The sequence below is a fragment of the Aplysia californica genome, unplaced genomic scaffold (genome assembly GCF_000002075.1).
Source record: "Aplysia californica isolate F4 #8 unplaced genomic scaffold, AplCal3.0 scaffold00232, whole genome shotgun sequence".
Classification (NCBI taxonomy): Eukaryota; Metazoa; Mollusca; class Gastropoda; order Aplysiida; family Aplysiidae; genus Aplysia; species Aplysia californica.
In genome coordinates, this window is record NW_004797502.1 from 88914 (window position 1) to 105516 (window position 16603).

The 16603-nt window shown below is 41.5% G+C and overlaps 1 protein-coding gene across 1 annotated transcript; it reads left to right on the forward strand.

The window, feature by feature from the left end:
* On the forward strand, nucleotides 1-12240 carry LOC101847590 (programmed cell death protein 2). Its single transcript, XM_005100005.3, has 5 exons — nucleotides 1-11; nucleotides 694-1283; nucleotides 6145-6416; nucleotides 7112-7228; nucleotides 9165-12240. Exons 1-5 carry the CDS (start codon nucleotides 1-3, stop codon nucleotides 9324-9326), a joined length of 1152 nt encoding a protein of 383 aa, XP_005100062.2. The 3' UTR covers nucleotides 9327-12240.
* Nucleotides 12241-16603: the final 4363 nt, after the last annotated feature.

A 16603-nucleotide genomic window follows, 5' to 3' on the forward strand; every position in this document is an offset into this window, starting at 1 on the left:
ATGTTTGACAGGTCAGAAATAAAGAACCAGCTATTACAGTAAAAAAAAAAAAGAAGGAATAAATAATATGTAATATAAGGAAGAACAGTCTAAAACATTTTTAGTTTTTTTTTCGTCCCCATTTAGTGGAATTTTTTTTCCGAATTTAGTAGTCTCTTAAAAATCTGGATGGCAACACTGACCAGCCAAAGATAGTACAAGACAAGATGGGTCACTCAGCCTAAAAAGTGTCCGCAGGAAGTATGCTCTTTGCTTCAGATGGCGCTGCAGTCTGTTTTGAAGCTCTCTTTCGTTTTTCCAGAAGAAGAATAGGAATAGCACCTCCTTGCGTGCGCAGATCGACTGCTGTTCATCAGCAGTTCGGGTACGTTCAGTGCGGAGTTTTAGTTGTTTTTTTTTTTTAATGACCTCTCGCCCTTCATTCTAAAGTCAAATTAAATGAAGAAAACCATCTCCTTTTCCTCCGGAAGAGGTTTTTTGTCAGCGTAACCATTTTTAAAAAGCGTTCTTCCGAAATTTATCCCAAAACTTGCTAGTTTCACTTCGATTTTTTAAAACTCAAGTAGGGTAACTCTGTTCGCAAAAAGTGCGCTTTTGCGAAGAGGGCGCCACCAAATTTTGAGGACACTTTTTTAATTGGCTCAAAGAGAGAAGTGGCCCATCTTGTCTTGTACTATCTTTGGACCAGCCCAGCATCTGCACATGTTGTTCTGTTTACAACAAGATGGCGGCTCCCGTCTCGGAGAAGACAGTTAAGTTGGGCTTTTTGGAAGAGATAGACTCTCAACTGTTGAAGAGTCACTTTTTTCCGAGCAAAGTTGGTGGTAGACCAGCATGGCTATCTCTGGATCAGTTACCGGACCCTTCTAGTCTACAGTGCTCAGAATGTAATGGAGTCACACGATTTCTTATGCAGGTCTACGCACCACTCCAGTCGAGAGATGACACATTTCATCGGACTTTGTTCGTTTTCATATGCCCAAATCCTCCTTGCTCATCAAAGAGTGTTACGAAGAGTTTCAAAGTGATCAGGTCTCAGTTGCCACTTCTCAATGACTTTTACAGCAAAGAGCCGCCCTCAGAAGAAATTCCTGAGGATTTCGATTCAGAACAGTATCCCCATGCAGGGAAGTTTCACCCTCTGTGTAAAGTGTGTGGTGTGAAGGGACCCAAGAAATGTTCTCAATGCAAGAAGGCCAGCTATTGCAGCAAAAGTCACCAAGTCATTGACTGGAAAACAGGACATAAAAAAGAATGTTGCAAAGAGAACAAGAAAAAAACTGGTACGTCTTTAATTTTAGCTTGGCTATTTTGCCCCAAAATTGCTTCACATTTTAACTCATGTTAAAACTACATTCTAGCAAGGCCACTTCTATTCTCACCCCGGGCGCAGGCGAGTCTTTTGGCTATTCTCACCCGGTGGGCGTTCACCGTTATAGCCTAGGCCAACCAGTGAAGCGTTCACCCTGAACCACAGAATTCTACACTGTGATAACAGAATTATAGAATTCTGTGCTGTGAACAAACGTTCTAGTAGATCTATTACTACTGTTAGTGTTAGCCTAAAGGAAGTGGCTATTCTCATCCGGGGTGAGAATAGAAAAACGATCTACCTCTCACCCCGGGTGAGACTTGCCAACGAGGCTATTCTCACCCGGTGCGAAACAAGACCTGCTTTTCCTCATTTTGGAATACTGTCTTCTATTGGTGTGGATGATCAATGATAAACGAAGTATATACAGACCCGGTAACCGGGAACAAAGTCACGAAGTATACAGACCCGGTAGGGGAACTCTTTTGTGTTTTCGGGAAGTTTCAGCGCTCAGACCCGGTAGAAATCTAGTGTGTGTGTGTGTGAGAGAGAGAGAGAGGGTGCTAGCAAAATGTAATAACATGCCCCAGTTGGCAGGAGGGAACGAGAGAAAGTGAAAGATAGAGTGTGAAATAGGTGGGGACAAAGGAAGACAGATACAAACAAAGAAAAAGAGAAGGCGATCGATACAGAGAGAGAGAGATCGAGAGAGAGAGAAATAGAGAGGGTGACTGCTCGATTGAAATGATGACATTGTTCTTTTCTTCAAATTGCGACTTGCGATTCCTCCAACTCCAAAACGGAGGAAAAACGATTTTTTCATCGAAAAGACATCCGCAATCTTCATTTAGATCTAGATCTAGGCTAGCCGCGAAACTAGATTAAAGATTTATGTCTGTCTGCCTAGATCTAGATCTAGACCTAGGCCACAGATCTAGAAGTGTAGAAGAACCTAGGTCTACCCTGAGCCAAGAGGGCGCAGAAACTCTCTGAAATCACAAAAGAGTTCCCCTACCGGGTCTGTATACTTTGTGACTTTGTTCCCGGTTACCGGGTCTGTATACATTGATAAAAGCCAAGAAAAAATTACGTTATAGCACAAAAGTAAGCTAATCTGATCGTCTTCAAAGATGCTATGGCTATTTCACTATTTGAATCGAGCCGAACTACGTGGGTCGCCATTTTGTTTTGCCCGGAAGTTCTCGCAAGATCTACTCCTCCTCCCTCTCTCTCTCTTTCTGAATACTGTCTATCGGTGTGGACGATCAAATTGACCAAAACAAAGTTAAAAAATGATGTTAAAACACAAAAGTAAATTAATTTGGTTGTCTACAAAGATGCTACGGCTATTGACTTTTCGAATCGAGCCGAACTACGCGGGTCGCCATTTTGTTTTGACCGGAAGTTCTCGCACTACTACTCTCTCTCTCTCTCTTTCTCTATCTCCACTGCCCACAGACAAAATTGTACGCTTTTAGTAGGCTACAGTTGTAATGGAACGTTTGTTCACGGCACAGAATTCTACAATTTTTCTGTAAATCACAGTGTAGAATTCTGTGGTTTAGGGTGAACGCAAAATTTGTTGGCCTAGATCTAGGCTATAACGGTGAACGCGCACCCTAAAAGTGTGCAATTTTGTCTGTGGGCAGTGGAAAGAGAGAGAGAGGAGTAGCGCGAGAACTTTCGGGCAAAACAAAATGGCGACCCGCGTAGTTCGGCTCGATTCGGAAAGTTAAATAGCCGTAGCATCTTTGTAGACAACCAAATAAATTTAAATTTCTAGTTTTGTTTTTTAACATAATTTTTAAACTTTGTTTTGGTCAATTTGATCGTCCACACCGATAGACGGTGTTCAGAAAGAGACAGAGGGGAGGAGTAGATCTTGCGAGAACTTCCGGGCAAAACAAAATGGCGACCCGCGTAGTTCGGCTCGATTCGAAAAGTGAAATAGCCATAGCATCTTTGAAGACGATCAAATTAGCTTACTTTTGTGCTATTTTATAACGTAATTTTTCTTGGCTTTTATCAATTTGATCATCCACACCGATAGACAGTACTCCAAAATGAGAAAAAACAGGTCTTGTTTCACACCGGGTGAGAATAGCCTACGCTGGCAAGTCTCACTCGGGGTGAGAGGTGGTAGATCGTATTTTTATTCTCACCCCGGGTATTCCTTCTAGTAAAGCTGATGATCCCAATAGTCGCTGTGTGTTGCCGTTGGAGGATTTGATTAAAGATTAGATCAGAGATGCCAACCAGTACGATTTTACGTAGTTTAGTACGATTTTTGGCCGAAAATACACGAATACGACTTTTCATGAAAAAATACGCATCCTGGAATGCGAAAAACTACGAGATTCAGCTTGGGCGAGTAAACTTAATTATCTCAGGTCCCATCTTTTGTCTAAATATTATCAGTATCACAGAACTGGAATATTTGAAAACCAAGTCCGATGTGGTCAGTATTGCCGGTCGCGATCGTGATATTATATTCGTTCATCTTTTCCCCGCCTGGAGAGTACGTTTCACTTTCACGCGAAAAGGCAGCTATGGCGGCAGGCGGAAGCGTATGTGACACCGAGGCTCGATCGGGAAAATCAAGATCTACTTTCGCTTTCGTTACCACCGAGAAGTTTGCCAGCAGTTGTCTGATAACGCAACATTTGTGGCATGCAGGTTGTGCAGTATAAACACAATGTCGCCGTTCAAATAAAATGTAATAAATACTCTGACTCGTCGCTGTGCTGTCACTTTTGGAGAAAAAAACAGAAAAGAAAATACAAGCGTCGTCCGATTTTTAGATTGTCTGGCTCGCCATCGTGACCGGTCACTGAACCTGTGCGCATTCGCATCACAAATAAATGCGGCATCGTGTGAGCAAAGACCGTCTTTGTGGGAGTAACGGCCTTGCGAAGTATATGACTACGGAATAGGGGATGAGATAATTGATTTTTTTTGGGTTTAAGATACTATCGGGGGTTTAAGGCAACACCAGAGGACAAAAACTTGGAAGCACTTTTCAGAATTTTGATAAGAGCTTTCTGCAAAGCGCACGTTGGTGCAGGCCATGTGCGGAATCGGGACCCCTCATACTTTGCAAGTCTGTGTTATTGAAATAAAGTGTTCGCGTTTCATTGGATGTGTGTTATTGAAATAAAGTGTTCGCGTTTCATTGGATTGGTGATAGTAAATTATACCTACAGTGGATTGGTGATAGTAAATTATACCTACAGTGTATGTTGTAGCTTTCTGTTCAAGATTGGCAGATTTTCAGTGCCAGTGCATGGGTCTACTTGAGCCATTCGAGTTATTGCCTTTCTCTGAGTTTGAGCAATAATTTGAGTCTGTCAGTTCATAATATGAATCATGACACCCAGACTGGTTCTTGATAGTCGAAATTCTTGTTCTAGGCCCTTCCGAACCCTCAAAGCAGGATTTATTTTTTATATTATAATAATAATGAGAGGAAAATATTATATAATAGACTGAAATAATTAAGTCAAACAAGACCCCAGTACAACATTGAACACTGACATGTTGTTGACTGGGTATGTATGTATATTGTACGTGTGTGTGCTCCCTTTTCCGAGCTGGTGAGCTAGTAATTTTTTTTCAGGAAATATTGCTGGACACCCTGAACATTTTACTATTACTGGTTGGTCGACCATCAATGATTTATTTATAGAGGCACCAGCCATCCATGTCCAGGTGCTGTTTTAGCCTACTGGTTGGTCGGTCGTGGGGAATACACATTTTCACCTGAAAATACACATTTAAGCCTTTCTGGCCGCGGGTAGGTGTTTCTTTGTTTGTCACAGCCAAAATATGGTCCTTGTCTCATCACGAGAAGCTGGAGGAAGGGGGATGGGAAAGTGGTACTGACCGCACCACATGACTGGTTAGCCACACATGCAATCATGCTGTGGGACGTGCACGGTGCGGATGGCAAGAGGTGTAACTTTCTGTAAGCCAATGAAATGAGAGGAAAGGAATGACGTAGGAGTCGGCTGTGCACAAGTGAGATTTTTGTGCTTTCCTTTTTCATTCATCTTCTCGCTTTCACACTTGGACTGTCAGCACGTCCATCGAAGGGAGCTAACCGCGTTAATTGTTTCCATGTTCTTTTTTATTACCTCCCTTGATTTTCTCTCTATTTCTTTGTATGTTTGGGGCTTTCACAGACATGACAAATTACGGAAATATTGAACACTATTTCCAGTCCTAGACGAATTTGAGTTACCCATGTTTGACTGTGTGTATGAACTGGTTTTCAAAATTAAAAAAGTATTGTAAACTGCACACCCGTGTCTATCACATAAACAAATCAACATGCAAAATAATGATGTTAAGACATCTGTCTTTGCTGCACATATTCTATCGAACTGTGTGTGTTAATACCTAGTGCATACTACTTATCGAATTCAGCTGACAAGAGTCGTGCCAGCCAGATTTTTACTCCATGGAAGGGCAAAAGCTACTATTTTAGCACAATATAAACTTCTATTCAATTCACAACCATGAAAAATCACACGAAGGTCACATTCGAATTTAGTCTAATTTAGTTGAATTGTGCCAAAATAATAGCATTTTCCCATCCTTGGAGAAAAGTCTGGCTGGCCTTGACTTGGTCAAATGAAGTCAATTTGCAGTGTTCGTTTGGTATTACGATTTTGTTCCCCAGACGTATATCTGCAAAGTTAAGTTTTGATGCTGTCTTGTGTTTTTAATGTCTTTATGTATTTTTTTAACACTTACAATTCTTCAAATATTCCCCAAAAGTTTCAATTTTTAGACCAATTTTCCCATCATACAAATGTTTTCCTCTTCAACAGGCAGTGGTTCCCAAGCATATGAGTCAGAACTTTTCAAAGAGTTTGAGCTGGTCACAGAAGACGAAGTTTTGCCCGCAGAAAGCAACAACAACAACAGTAAAAGTGAAGAGGAATGTCTCCGAGAGTATGAGAGGCTAATGGAGTCTCAAAAGTTTCAAAGCTCTAATGAAGTATACCAGCTGGAGGAGCTGGAGAAAACAGCAAAAGGGGAAACAGAGGAGGATAAAGCCTACCTGAAATTCAAAGAGAGAGTGAGGACTGAGCCAAGTCAGGTAGAATTTTTTAGCTTAGAAGTTTAATAATGATTGATTATTTCCATTAGTGGTTGCTTTTACTTTTACTATAATTTATACAAGTCAAAGGCTATATTATGAGGGTGTCATCATAAAATTAGATTTGAAAAGAGGGAAATTGGGAAGTGGTCGTTTGTACTGGTGATTACCGTGGACAGCTGGTATTTAATGCAGGTTCGACTGTATCAGTTTGTCACAGTTCAAATTAGTGTGCCATATCAGAGTTCTGATGATGATTAAAATACAGGTGTATTGATTATTTTATTGGGCCTTGAGCATCTTTTTCTCACTGGTAAAGGTGAAGATAAACAAAGCATGGGTGGATCCAGAGCAACTTACTGGAAAGCTTGAACAGGTGGGTGATGTGATAGTTCATATTTCTTTTTTCCTCTTAGTTATTTGTATGTTTCTTGCATTTTCCAGTGGTAGGTTGGCAAGTGCTGTAGTATGATTTGCCCCTTCTAAAATTTCTTCCCTATCAAACATGCTGTCCTTTTGTCACTTTTGTTTGCATGTTGTTATCTGGTCCAGTAACATTTCTAGACTCTTCAGCACTTCTGTGACCTATTTGTGTTGCAAGTGCCACAAAACTCCTACTAAAACTAAAAGATCGCTGGCCGGATGTGCTTCCCTGTGTTCAAACAAGAATAATGTAAAGTTCTCTATTCCAACAGGTATTACGCTATTGTCGGACAGATGAACCTTTGTGGGTATCTCTCTACCAGAGGCCGGCTGCAGAGGATATTCCCAACTGTCCGTTGTGTGGGGCATCAAGAGTTTTTGAGTTTCAGGTGAGGATTATTGTTCGTGAAATTTTTGATGGACATCATAATACTCGCACCCATACCCACATCTACAACCATACACACACACATGTGCACACTCACACACCCACATATTGTGATATGTGTAATATATATGTGGCGTCGGTGGCCTAGTGGTTAGGCTCTCGGACTCGCAACCGTAAGGTCGTGGGTTCGAATCCCGTCAGGGTCCCGACATTGTGTCCTTGAGAAAGGCACTTTACACGAATTTTCCTCACTTCACCCAGGTGGGATGGGTACCCGGCTATAGACAGCGAAAGATTTTGTCAGTTTGTTAGTGTTTGAGTGCTTAATCAGCTGCTTGCACTGTATGCTTCCCGGAAAGCTGGGAATGTTTCGGATTGTTCTATGGTCTGCTGGGGTAATAATTATAGTGTAAAGCGCATCACAATATGTATACTCAAAATTGTCAAAAATGAAACCTGTTTTCAAGGAGGAAAGTGGTTGTCTTATGTAGACTAGACATCTTGGACACAGTGTTATTATATTATTAAAGAAAATGCAATGGGGGAAAGTAGGAAGTGGTTGTCTATACGGAGGTGATGGTCCTGGGCAATTGGCTGTTACAGCAGATTCAACTGTATATATGAGGGGCTAAGATTCAAAACCCCCGCTCCATCCATTATAGCACTTTTGAGAAAATCAGCTTTTTTTAATGCTGCCGCCATACGCACGAATATATGCGTAAAAAGATTTTTTGTGGCTTTTATGAAGTATTTGTTGGGTTTTGGCCGAAAACACATAGTGCAACTGATAGCCGCTAACAATGGGCATTTATAAGCAAAATATCTCAATTTTATTCCTGAATGTCGGTTATTGTGTTTTGCATCTCTCCCCCTCGTATATATGTATATATTATATATATATACTGTACCATTCATGTAGCCTGGGCTCTTGTAATTGTTTTAGAGCAAATAGGTTGGGTAACCCAGAGCATAATTTGTCTCAGTTTGTTTTTTTCTTCTGTGATGAAATCTTGCCTTTTGAATGATTTAAAGTGTTCAAGGGATGTGTGGTTGGAGGGTGTCTTTTGTAGTTTCTAGAGGGTGCGTCTAATAGGTTCTACTTCTGTTCTCTCCCTCTCGTGCTCTTTTTCAGCTCCAAATGATGACTGTTATATGAGTACTTCTTGTTGTGTTGATGTCAGGGCTGTGCATCATTCATAATTTATTTGAATGGATTTTTTTTTTTCAATTAGACGAAAATATGATTGATTCTGATTTTTAAAAATTAATTTGCAATTCGGCTACAATGGCCCACCCCATCCCTGAAGAAAGACCATCATACCCCGTTATAGTCTACATCACTACGCCACATGCAGCTAGTTTAACACCTTCTGTGCATAAAGCCATTACTTGTAGTCATTTTTCCCTCAGAAAAAAATTGAAAGCTCCACATTAGTTTTACAAGGTGTTAAAAAATTCTTACACTTTTGCATTATGGGTCATTATGAGCCTCAGTCATTTTTGGTAATTTTTTAAAGAAAACTTGAGAAAACTTATTCTTTCAGATGTCATTCTTATGATTTCCAAGTGAAAATGTCTCAATGATTAGATTTTTAGTTCAGAGTTCATGTGGATACAAAACAAGTAACGGGCGTCTTTGCCACAACTATAACTTATAACTACCGTGGAGTCTCCTTAAACTAAACGCGGTTATTGCGTAAACAATGGTACGCCAACAAAAAATTATATCCCCAATTATTTTTTCTCTTCTGTTCGAGCAACCTCTCTAAACCGAAAACCTGACTATATCAAAGAAAGTCAGGTGGTCCCAAAGATTTTGGTTGTAAAAAGCGAACTCCGTTGTAGAAATCTGGAAAACATGAGAACATTATGATATTCAATAAACATTATTATGAAAATTGTGATATTCAATAAACATTATTATGTCTCTTTCACAGATTATGCCACAGCTCCTGAACCACCTGGACCTGGACCGCCTGGAAGCGAGCGTTGACTGGGGAACCCTGTGTGTCTACACGTGTGCCGACAGCTGCAGCATTGGAAATACTTACAGAGAGGAATTTATCTGGAAACAAGATTTTTACAATCCGGATGAGTGAACTTTCCATTTTGATCTGTGATTTTTCTGCAGCTGTGAACTACTTTAAGGTCCCTTTATATTTATTTTTTTTGCCCCCAAGATTTAGAACTTCGGTCTGACAGGTCTTAAAGTCTAATTAACATCAAGACTTGTGCCCACATTTATTGCTAGGAAACTTCTAAAACATTGGTAAAGAATGCGTCTATCTCTTTTGTCTTTGACTTTGTTTTTGTTCTTACAAAAATAACGCTCTGAGATTCACTATGAATACAGTTTGAGGTGCCTCTTATATCATGGGTGACTTACTTGTGGTGCTGATGTTGTGTCAGGTTCCTGCCGCATTAATGTACACAATTGCTGGGGATGAAGACATTTATTTCCTACAGTCCAGCACACACATAGCAGACAGGCACAAAGTAAACCCATTTTCAGGTCTCAAATTTGTTCTTATACATGTATATATATTCCTAGTATTTAACACTCTGGTTGCTAAGCCTGGTGCTTGTATGTGTTTTGTTGAATCTAAGTGAGGAAGATCAAGATGCTTGTGTTGACATGGCTTAGTTCAAGGAGCAGGAAGAAAATATTCTTCTACCTTCTATATGATCTTCTTTTGTGCAAACAAATCAGAAAGCCAGAATTTTAACCTCTTCTCCATGCGTTTAACATGTCGTGGAAATTGTCCATATGGTTTGGAAATGTTCATCAATTTCCAATATGGCTCAGTAAAGAACTCATGGAAGAAGGACAGTGCTGCAATGAAAGCCATTATTCTTTCATCTTGCAAATAATTCAGAATTCTTTCCAGTTTAACCCCTTCACTTTTGCCCACTTTGACCCCATATGCTGGAAAAATTTCCAGAAACCGCAAGAAATAGGTGACATCCCTTATAGGTCGTTGGGTGCTCTTGAATTAAGTGAAAAGTATTACTAAGTATATATTTCTAAGCAATAGCTTTGATTGGATAGAGCTTTTGGAGCTGAAAACAAAGATGTCTTTGGTTTTTGTGTATCTTAATAATTATTTTACGAGCATTCAAAGTTTCGTTTGACTTAGTTTTTTTCCGCGCTTTCCGGAGAAGTGCTCGGGGCCCTTTCTTTGGAGAGTTGTATCTTTCAAAGTTGGCGTTTCATATTCATGAAATGCACAGAACTCAAAGTCCAGCACAATGATACCCCAAATCTATAATTGTTAAGTTGTATCTCTTTATTTAACAAAGATAATGAAAATGACAAAAAACTGTTTTTCGCTGTGGAAAAATGGCACAATCCAGCTGATTGTCCAACTTTGACATAGAGTCTCAAGAAAAAAAAAAGGGTACGACAAGTAAACCAAATATATTAGTCTACTAGCATGTTCTCAGAGACAAGCTCCAATTTTGTTCAAACCTCTCAAGCAATAATTGTAGGATTTATGGTCTTCCGAAAATTGCTTGAAGGCCTTTTTGGCCATTTGGAAGAAAAGTCTGAAAAAATAAGGGCAAGATATTGAATGTTCCCAGAATCATTTTTCCGCAACCAGTTGAGATAGAAAGATGATACTTATATCACTGTATTCGTCTTTTAAAGTACTAAAAGGCTATATTCTTTTTACACTGTTCTTTATACAACAAGATACAAAGAAAACCATCAAATGAATGTATATTGCGCAACAAAAATAAGTTTGAGAAAAACTTTGAAAATTCGTAAAAATTTCATTTTCAAAGCCATCAGAAAACCAAAGACATCCCTGTTTTCAGCTCGAAGAGCTCTATATGCTCAATTCACTATTAACTTTAGATTGTTTACTTTTAATAGTATAAATACCAAGTCAAGCCCTTGTCAAAGCGACAAGAGACTTGTCTGGTGTAAAGGATTATTTCCTCAGTATTTCTGGAATTGTAAATAGCACAACCACAACAGAACACCACACAAAATAAACAAATGGCAAAAGAACTGTATTAGTGACAATCTCACAACAGGGTTAATAGAACAATATAGTAGCATTAGATTAATTAGAATCCTCTTACCTCAGAGGCAGGCATTCTGAATCCTGAGGTAGGACTCGTTCAGTTCAGGAAGGCAACTGACTTTCCAGAGGCGGCAATTACGTCTCACAGGGCTGAGGTCTAAGTCCCAGGCGAAGACAAACTTGGCGTCAACTAGTGCGATGTTATCTGCTCTAGGCCAGCGGAAATATTCCTGGTTTGCTTTAGTCTGTTCCAAAAATTTCATCTCGGCGGAAGTGTCGCTGCAAACATTAACTACTTGGCCAATGTAGAACCTGTCGTTGTAGTAGACTGCAGCCCAGGTCTTGTGAAGCGAAATGGCTCATTCCACAGCTGCACCTTCTCTGAACTCAACATAAGAGTCTGAAATGAGGTCACGAAAAGTTCTCTCCTTTCGGGGACATCGCTGAGGAAGCCATACAGACAATCACGAAGGGCAGCTTCATTTGGTACTGGAAAGGATACTGACAAAGTGGTAGAAAAAGTCTGCTCAAACACTGGGAGTGCATTATGTGCCAAATCTGAGAATGCCGCATGCAGTTCTCGGACAAAGCGAGGGAATGAAGCAAAGCTGGTGTGGCTCTGGACCAGTTTCCAGTAGGGTCTCGTGAAATGCAGATGCATCAAGCCTAACGCTGTGACAAGTGTGTGATGGCCTGGGAAAACCAGGCACAATGTAATTTTTTATGTTTTTTAACTGATGGTGCCACTTGACAGCCCTTTCATTTCTCTACATGGCACTGTTTAAATTTTTCAAATATCTCAATTTATAACGGAGTTATGGCATTTTGATGTAAGGAACCGTGCGACTTGAGAATTTTAGAAAAACGCATTTGAAGTTAAGCCTTTTTTTATCATGAACTATTGTGCATAACTGATGAGATGCATTATTTGTAATGTGCAAATACCCTGCTCCCAGGCCCAAAAAACAGATGACTAACCAGCAAAAAGGAAAAAAAGAAGATAGTTGACTTTGTAGAGACGTGCAGTCGAAATAACGTTATGCAATCAAAACCATGTAAAAACCAGTGGACAAAAGTGAACTTCATAAAATATAAACAGCTATAACTTCCCTCCTAATTCACCTAGAGCAATCATTTTGGTATCAAATTAAAGCTTCTTTTCAGCATAAGAAGCTTAAATAGTTTAAATCTTTGTGTGATCATTGTGGAAAATAATATGAGTCAGCAAGTGTGATGAAGAGTGAAAAGAAAAAGGCTCATATATGTGAAGCATCGGATTTTCATTATAAACCTATACTGTAACCAGCACTTACAGTTGACAGCGCGTACATCCACTTCCCAAATAAATTCCAGGGCTAGAGAAGAATCACTGCTTTCTCCTCTTCTTTGCCGGTTGTTTTTTCGGGCGTACAATGGCAGGGGGGGTGTTGGGCTCCTCCGGGACGGTAGCTGGGGGATTGTCTGGTGTAGCGACAACTGGCTTGGGGCACACTATGTCCTTGAACTCCTCTTGCACGAAAGGCCTTATCTCCTGATACAAATAGTTCTGCCTCTTGTTGTCCAGCCCAGGCAAAGAAATAACACTGGGCATGCCCTCTAGTGGCACTCGCGCCTTCACAATATTTAGAGTCACTTCAGGGGAGCTAGAAAACTTCTTCACTACAAGTCCGTCCTGTGAAAAATGAAAATGCTGATTAGCCTTAATGTCTTTTACTTTTCGAAAGTACTGACCGAGAAACTCAGTCCACTTAAAAAAGGAGACAGAGGCTGTGTTGGGGTCAGGCCCAATAACATGCGCTAAGTTGGAAGTTGAGCTGCTCTCCACCACAGCGGCAATACATTGCATGGAGTCAACTTTAGTCCTCCGCAGCCGCTTCTTAAAAAGACCAAAGCACCAGTCCGGGCTAAACTTGGTGTGGCCAGTTATCAAGAAACTCATTTTAATGCTACGGTGACGGCCAGTCATGACACGCCACAGTAGGTAGTTCATCATAGCGCTGTTTTTGTTTTGTCCCGAACAATTGTCAGCATGAATGTGGAGATCCTGTTCACCAAGTCCATAGTTGCTAAGGAAGTGGTGAAGCAGGGAAATCACACAGTCAGCACCTTTGCCGGGCGAACACGCTTCGTCTATCAAGTAGTTGATTTGTTTGGACAGAGCTTCACAGTGGATCCCGAAAAGCCCACACTTCCTGGGGGTCTTGAAGTAAATGGGCCCTGGCTGAAGTGGGTTGGACGGATACTGCACTTGCTGCGCAAAATCGAAACTGTAATGAACAACACCGTCATAGGAGCATGGGGGATTAACGCCGAAATCTGCTATATGCTCAGGTAGAGCCTGTTTAGCGGTATCACAGACAAAGCGGAAATATGACCGCTCAGAAGTGACGATGAAGAGATGCTGTTCTATGTCCTTTATAACAGCAGTCTTTGTCTCCACAGACTCGTTCCGCACACGAGTAAGTTTCGCAGCATCCTGCTGACACACCCAGCACAGGTCAGTAGCTGGAGGCATAGTTCTTATGAATGGCAGCAAAGCAGCCCAAATCCGCCGAAAGCTTCTGTAGCTCACAACACGACTTTCCGGCACTGAAGATAGGGTTTCAGAATACTGATCGAAGACACTTTTTTTTAACAGTTTGTGGGCAGCAGCTTTACATCCGACACCCAGTTGTGTGGAGTACACCCCAGCAGCATGATTGCGTGGTCTTCGGCATAATTGACAACGAAGTCCACAACATTCCGTGTGTCCTTGAAAGACAAGGAGTTCGAAGGCAGCTTCTTGAGGTTTCCATGTTGGCGTGGGGAGAGTTAAGGGTAGGGGCTGGGTCAGGGTTATTTGTTTTTGTAAAGTGTTTTACGGCGCTCGCAACTGCATAAGGTCGTATGAGCGCCGGGGACACACCTAATATTTTCAGTTGGTAGGAAATTTTGAATTTTTTGCGGGTGGCGGCCAAAGCCTACTCTTATCGATTTTAGACCACCAAGGGACTTTTAACGTGCGCATCTTGCACACGGGCCCTCCGAGATTTTTCCGCCCTTGTCCGAGAAGGCTAGGTGTAGATCTTTCCTACCAAAAGATCAGGGGTGTGGCTGAAAGACAGCAGTAGGAAGAAGCGAAGGAGTAGCAGTAGAAAGGCTGCAGAAAGAATCAGGAGCCCAAAGGAAGGGGCAAAGGAGGTGAGGGGATGGGAACAGGAAGAGGAGACGAAAGCTGACGACAGAACATTGCTAGAGAGCAGGAAATGAGGTGAAAGGAGACAAATTTAGAGAAGAAAATTTTTTGGTCGCTACCCGGATTCGAACCCGGGACCTTTTGAATGAGAGGCCAACACCTTAACCTCGAGGCCACGAGAGCCCCCCCCCCCCCCCGGTCAGGGATAGGTTTCTTCTGTAGGCCTATTGTCTATTGTGTTTGCTGGGGTGATCGCTTGTTACGGAAATCCTTCCTGATTTATTAAGCAAAGGTAGTAACTTACATCTTTCCAAGTAGCTCCAGTTTCTTGACACAGGAGGTGAATATGCAAAAGCAGCTCATTGTTGCGAGGCAGATCTTGTGGCAATGATGGTCTGCGTCCCTTTCCGGTTGCTAACAACGTAGCACGAAGAGATGACATCCATTGGTCTGGAAAAAAAAATCATTCATTAGTCTGAGCTACACACATGAAACTTTTGGGGAGAGAGAAGAGTAATACAATACTGTCCAGACCCAGGGAGTAAGGGCATTTGAGGAATAGAAGAAGATATACCATACAAGAATCTCTACGAAGTTTTGACAGATCTGGTTGTGTGCACGTCTAGATCTAGCCTACAAAAAAGTTAATGCATGATATTTGATAAGTAGGTTAGTAGTAATAGTAGGGCTATACTGTGGACTTACACATAACATACTTGCCATGTCCGATTCAGATCTAGATCTAGCTGCGTACAATGGTATTTCATTCTCGACTGTGCGACGTTTTGCCGTGGAAAGAGAGAAGAAAGTAAAGGAGGGTAAAATCCGCTTCGCGAAAATCGGGCTCTGCGCGCGGATTTTACGGGTTCTGCATACCTAAAAGAAACTTGATTTACTACATGATTTAAGACCATGAATTGGGTGTTTTGATACTCATAAGAGAGACAAAAGGTTGCTGAATAATATGATATAAAAATTATGCCAATCCCGTGAATGGGCTTTGTTTGTCAGCAAATTGAAAACGATCAAAATTTGACTTCGTGTGTGCTGTATGCCCGTGATCGGCCGCTACCCGCGGTACCTATAATGATACTCTACACTTATATGCACACACAATTCCACAGGAAAAAATAATTCACAGAGATATGTGCACAACTATTTCCATTCACAAGCGAAACTGGACTTCACTCGTTCCGCCAGAAAAACCTCTCTGTGTGGTACTTCCTGAAGCACCCACTCAGACAGAGGCCTGGCTTACTTGGGCAGTCTGGGCAGTAGTACCTTGTGTCTTTCTGCAAACCCTTCTTTGTACAAACACAGCACCTTTTTGGGGGATGATCTTTTTTCTCAGTTGGGGGAAGAACTTCAACAAAGTGCTTGTCGTAAAGTCAGACCGCATGATCATCGGTGACACTTGGAGCACCATCATCCCCAAAGATCCAGTCTGCAACAATATCTTTCTGGAAGTCAAGGAAACTTGGCTTATTCCCTGCTTTTTCGAACCGGGTATGCGCATTCAGCATTTCAATTTGAATCATGTGCACGAACAACTTCTTGTACCTCTTGAGGGTTTTCCGTGTGGCCTCGTATGGTTGGAGTAGTTGATCATGGCGGTCTACTGAGCCCATGTGTAGGTTATATGACAACACAGAGGGTGGCTTCTCTGCGGTCCCTTTAGGATCGTGGCATGTGGTCAACATGTACACCTACCTCTTGTCATGGTATTTCTGAGCAAGAAGGTGGCCACTGGCACAGCTTTCAGTAGCTCCCTTCTCAACTGGAAGCGCTCTGAGCAGAGGAGCGGTCCTGTTCTTTCTCATGATGCCACAAGCTGATGTTTGTTGGCTGTGGAGGAAGGAAAATAGGTCCATAGAAGTGTACCAGTTGTCAACAAAGAGTTTATATCCCTTGTTCAGCAGAGGGAGCATGAGGTAGACAAATTCTTTGGCAGGTCTGCCAAAGGTGGCACATTCGTCTGGCAGGATTGCATCAATGGCCTCAGTGCTTTCGTCCTTTCCTGCATATATGCGAAAACGGTTTGTGTAACCACTGCCGTCACACAAAAGAAACGATTTGATTCCGAATCGAGCCCTTTTCAGCGGTATGTACTGCTTGAATAAAAGCCGACCTTTCCAAAGCATAAGAGACTCATCGATCGCAATGTTCTGGT

Bases quoted from the DNA above. Each gene is read 5' to 3' on its own strand.
- LOC101847590 (XM_005100005.3), top strand. The intron at 1,284-6,144 runs GTACGTCTTTAA...CCTCTTCAACAG, and splicing joins AGAGAACAAGAAAAAAACTG to GCAGTGGTTCCCAAGCATAT. The intron at 6,417-7,111 runs GTAGAATTTTTT...CTATTCCAACAG, and splicing joins TGAGGACTGAGCCAAGTCAG to GTATTACGCTATTGTCGGAC.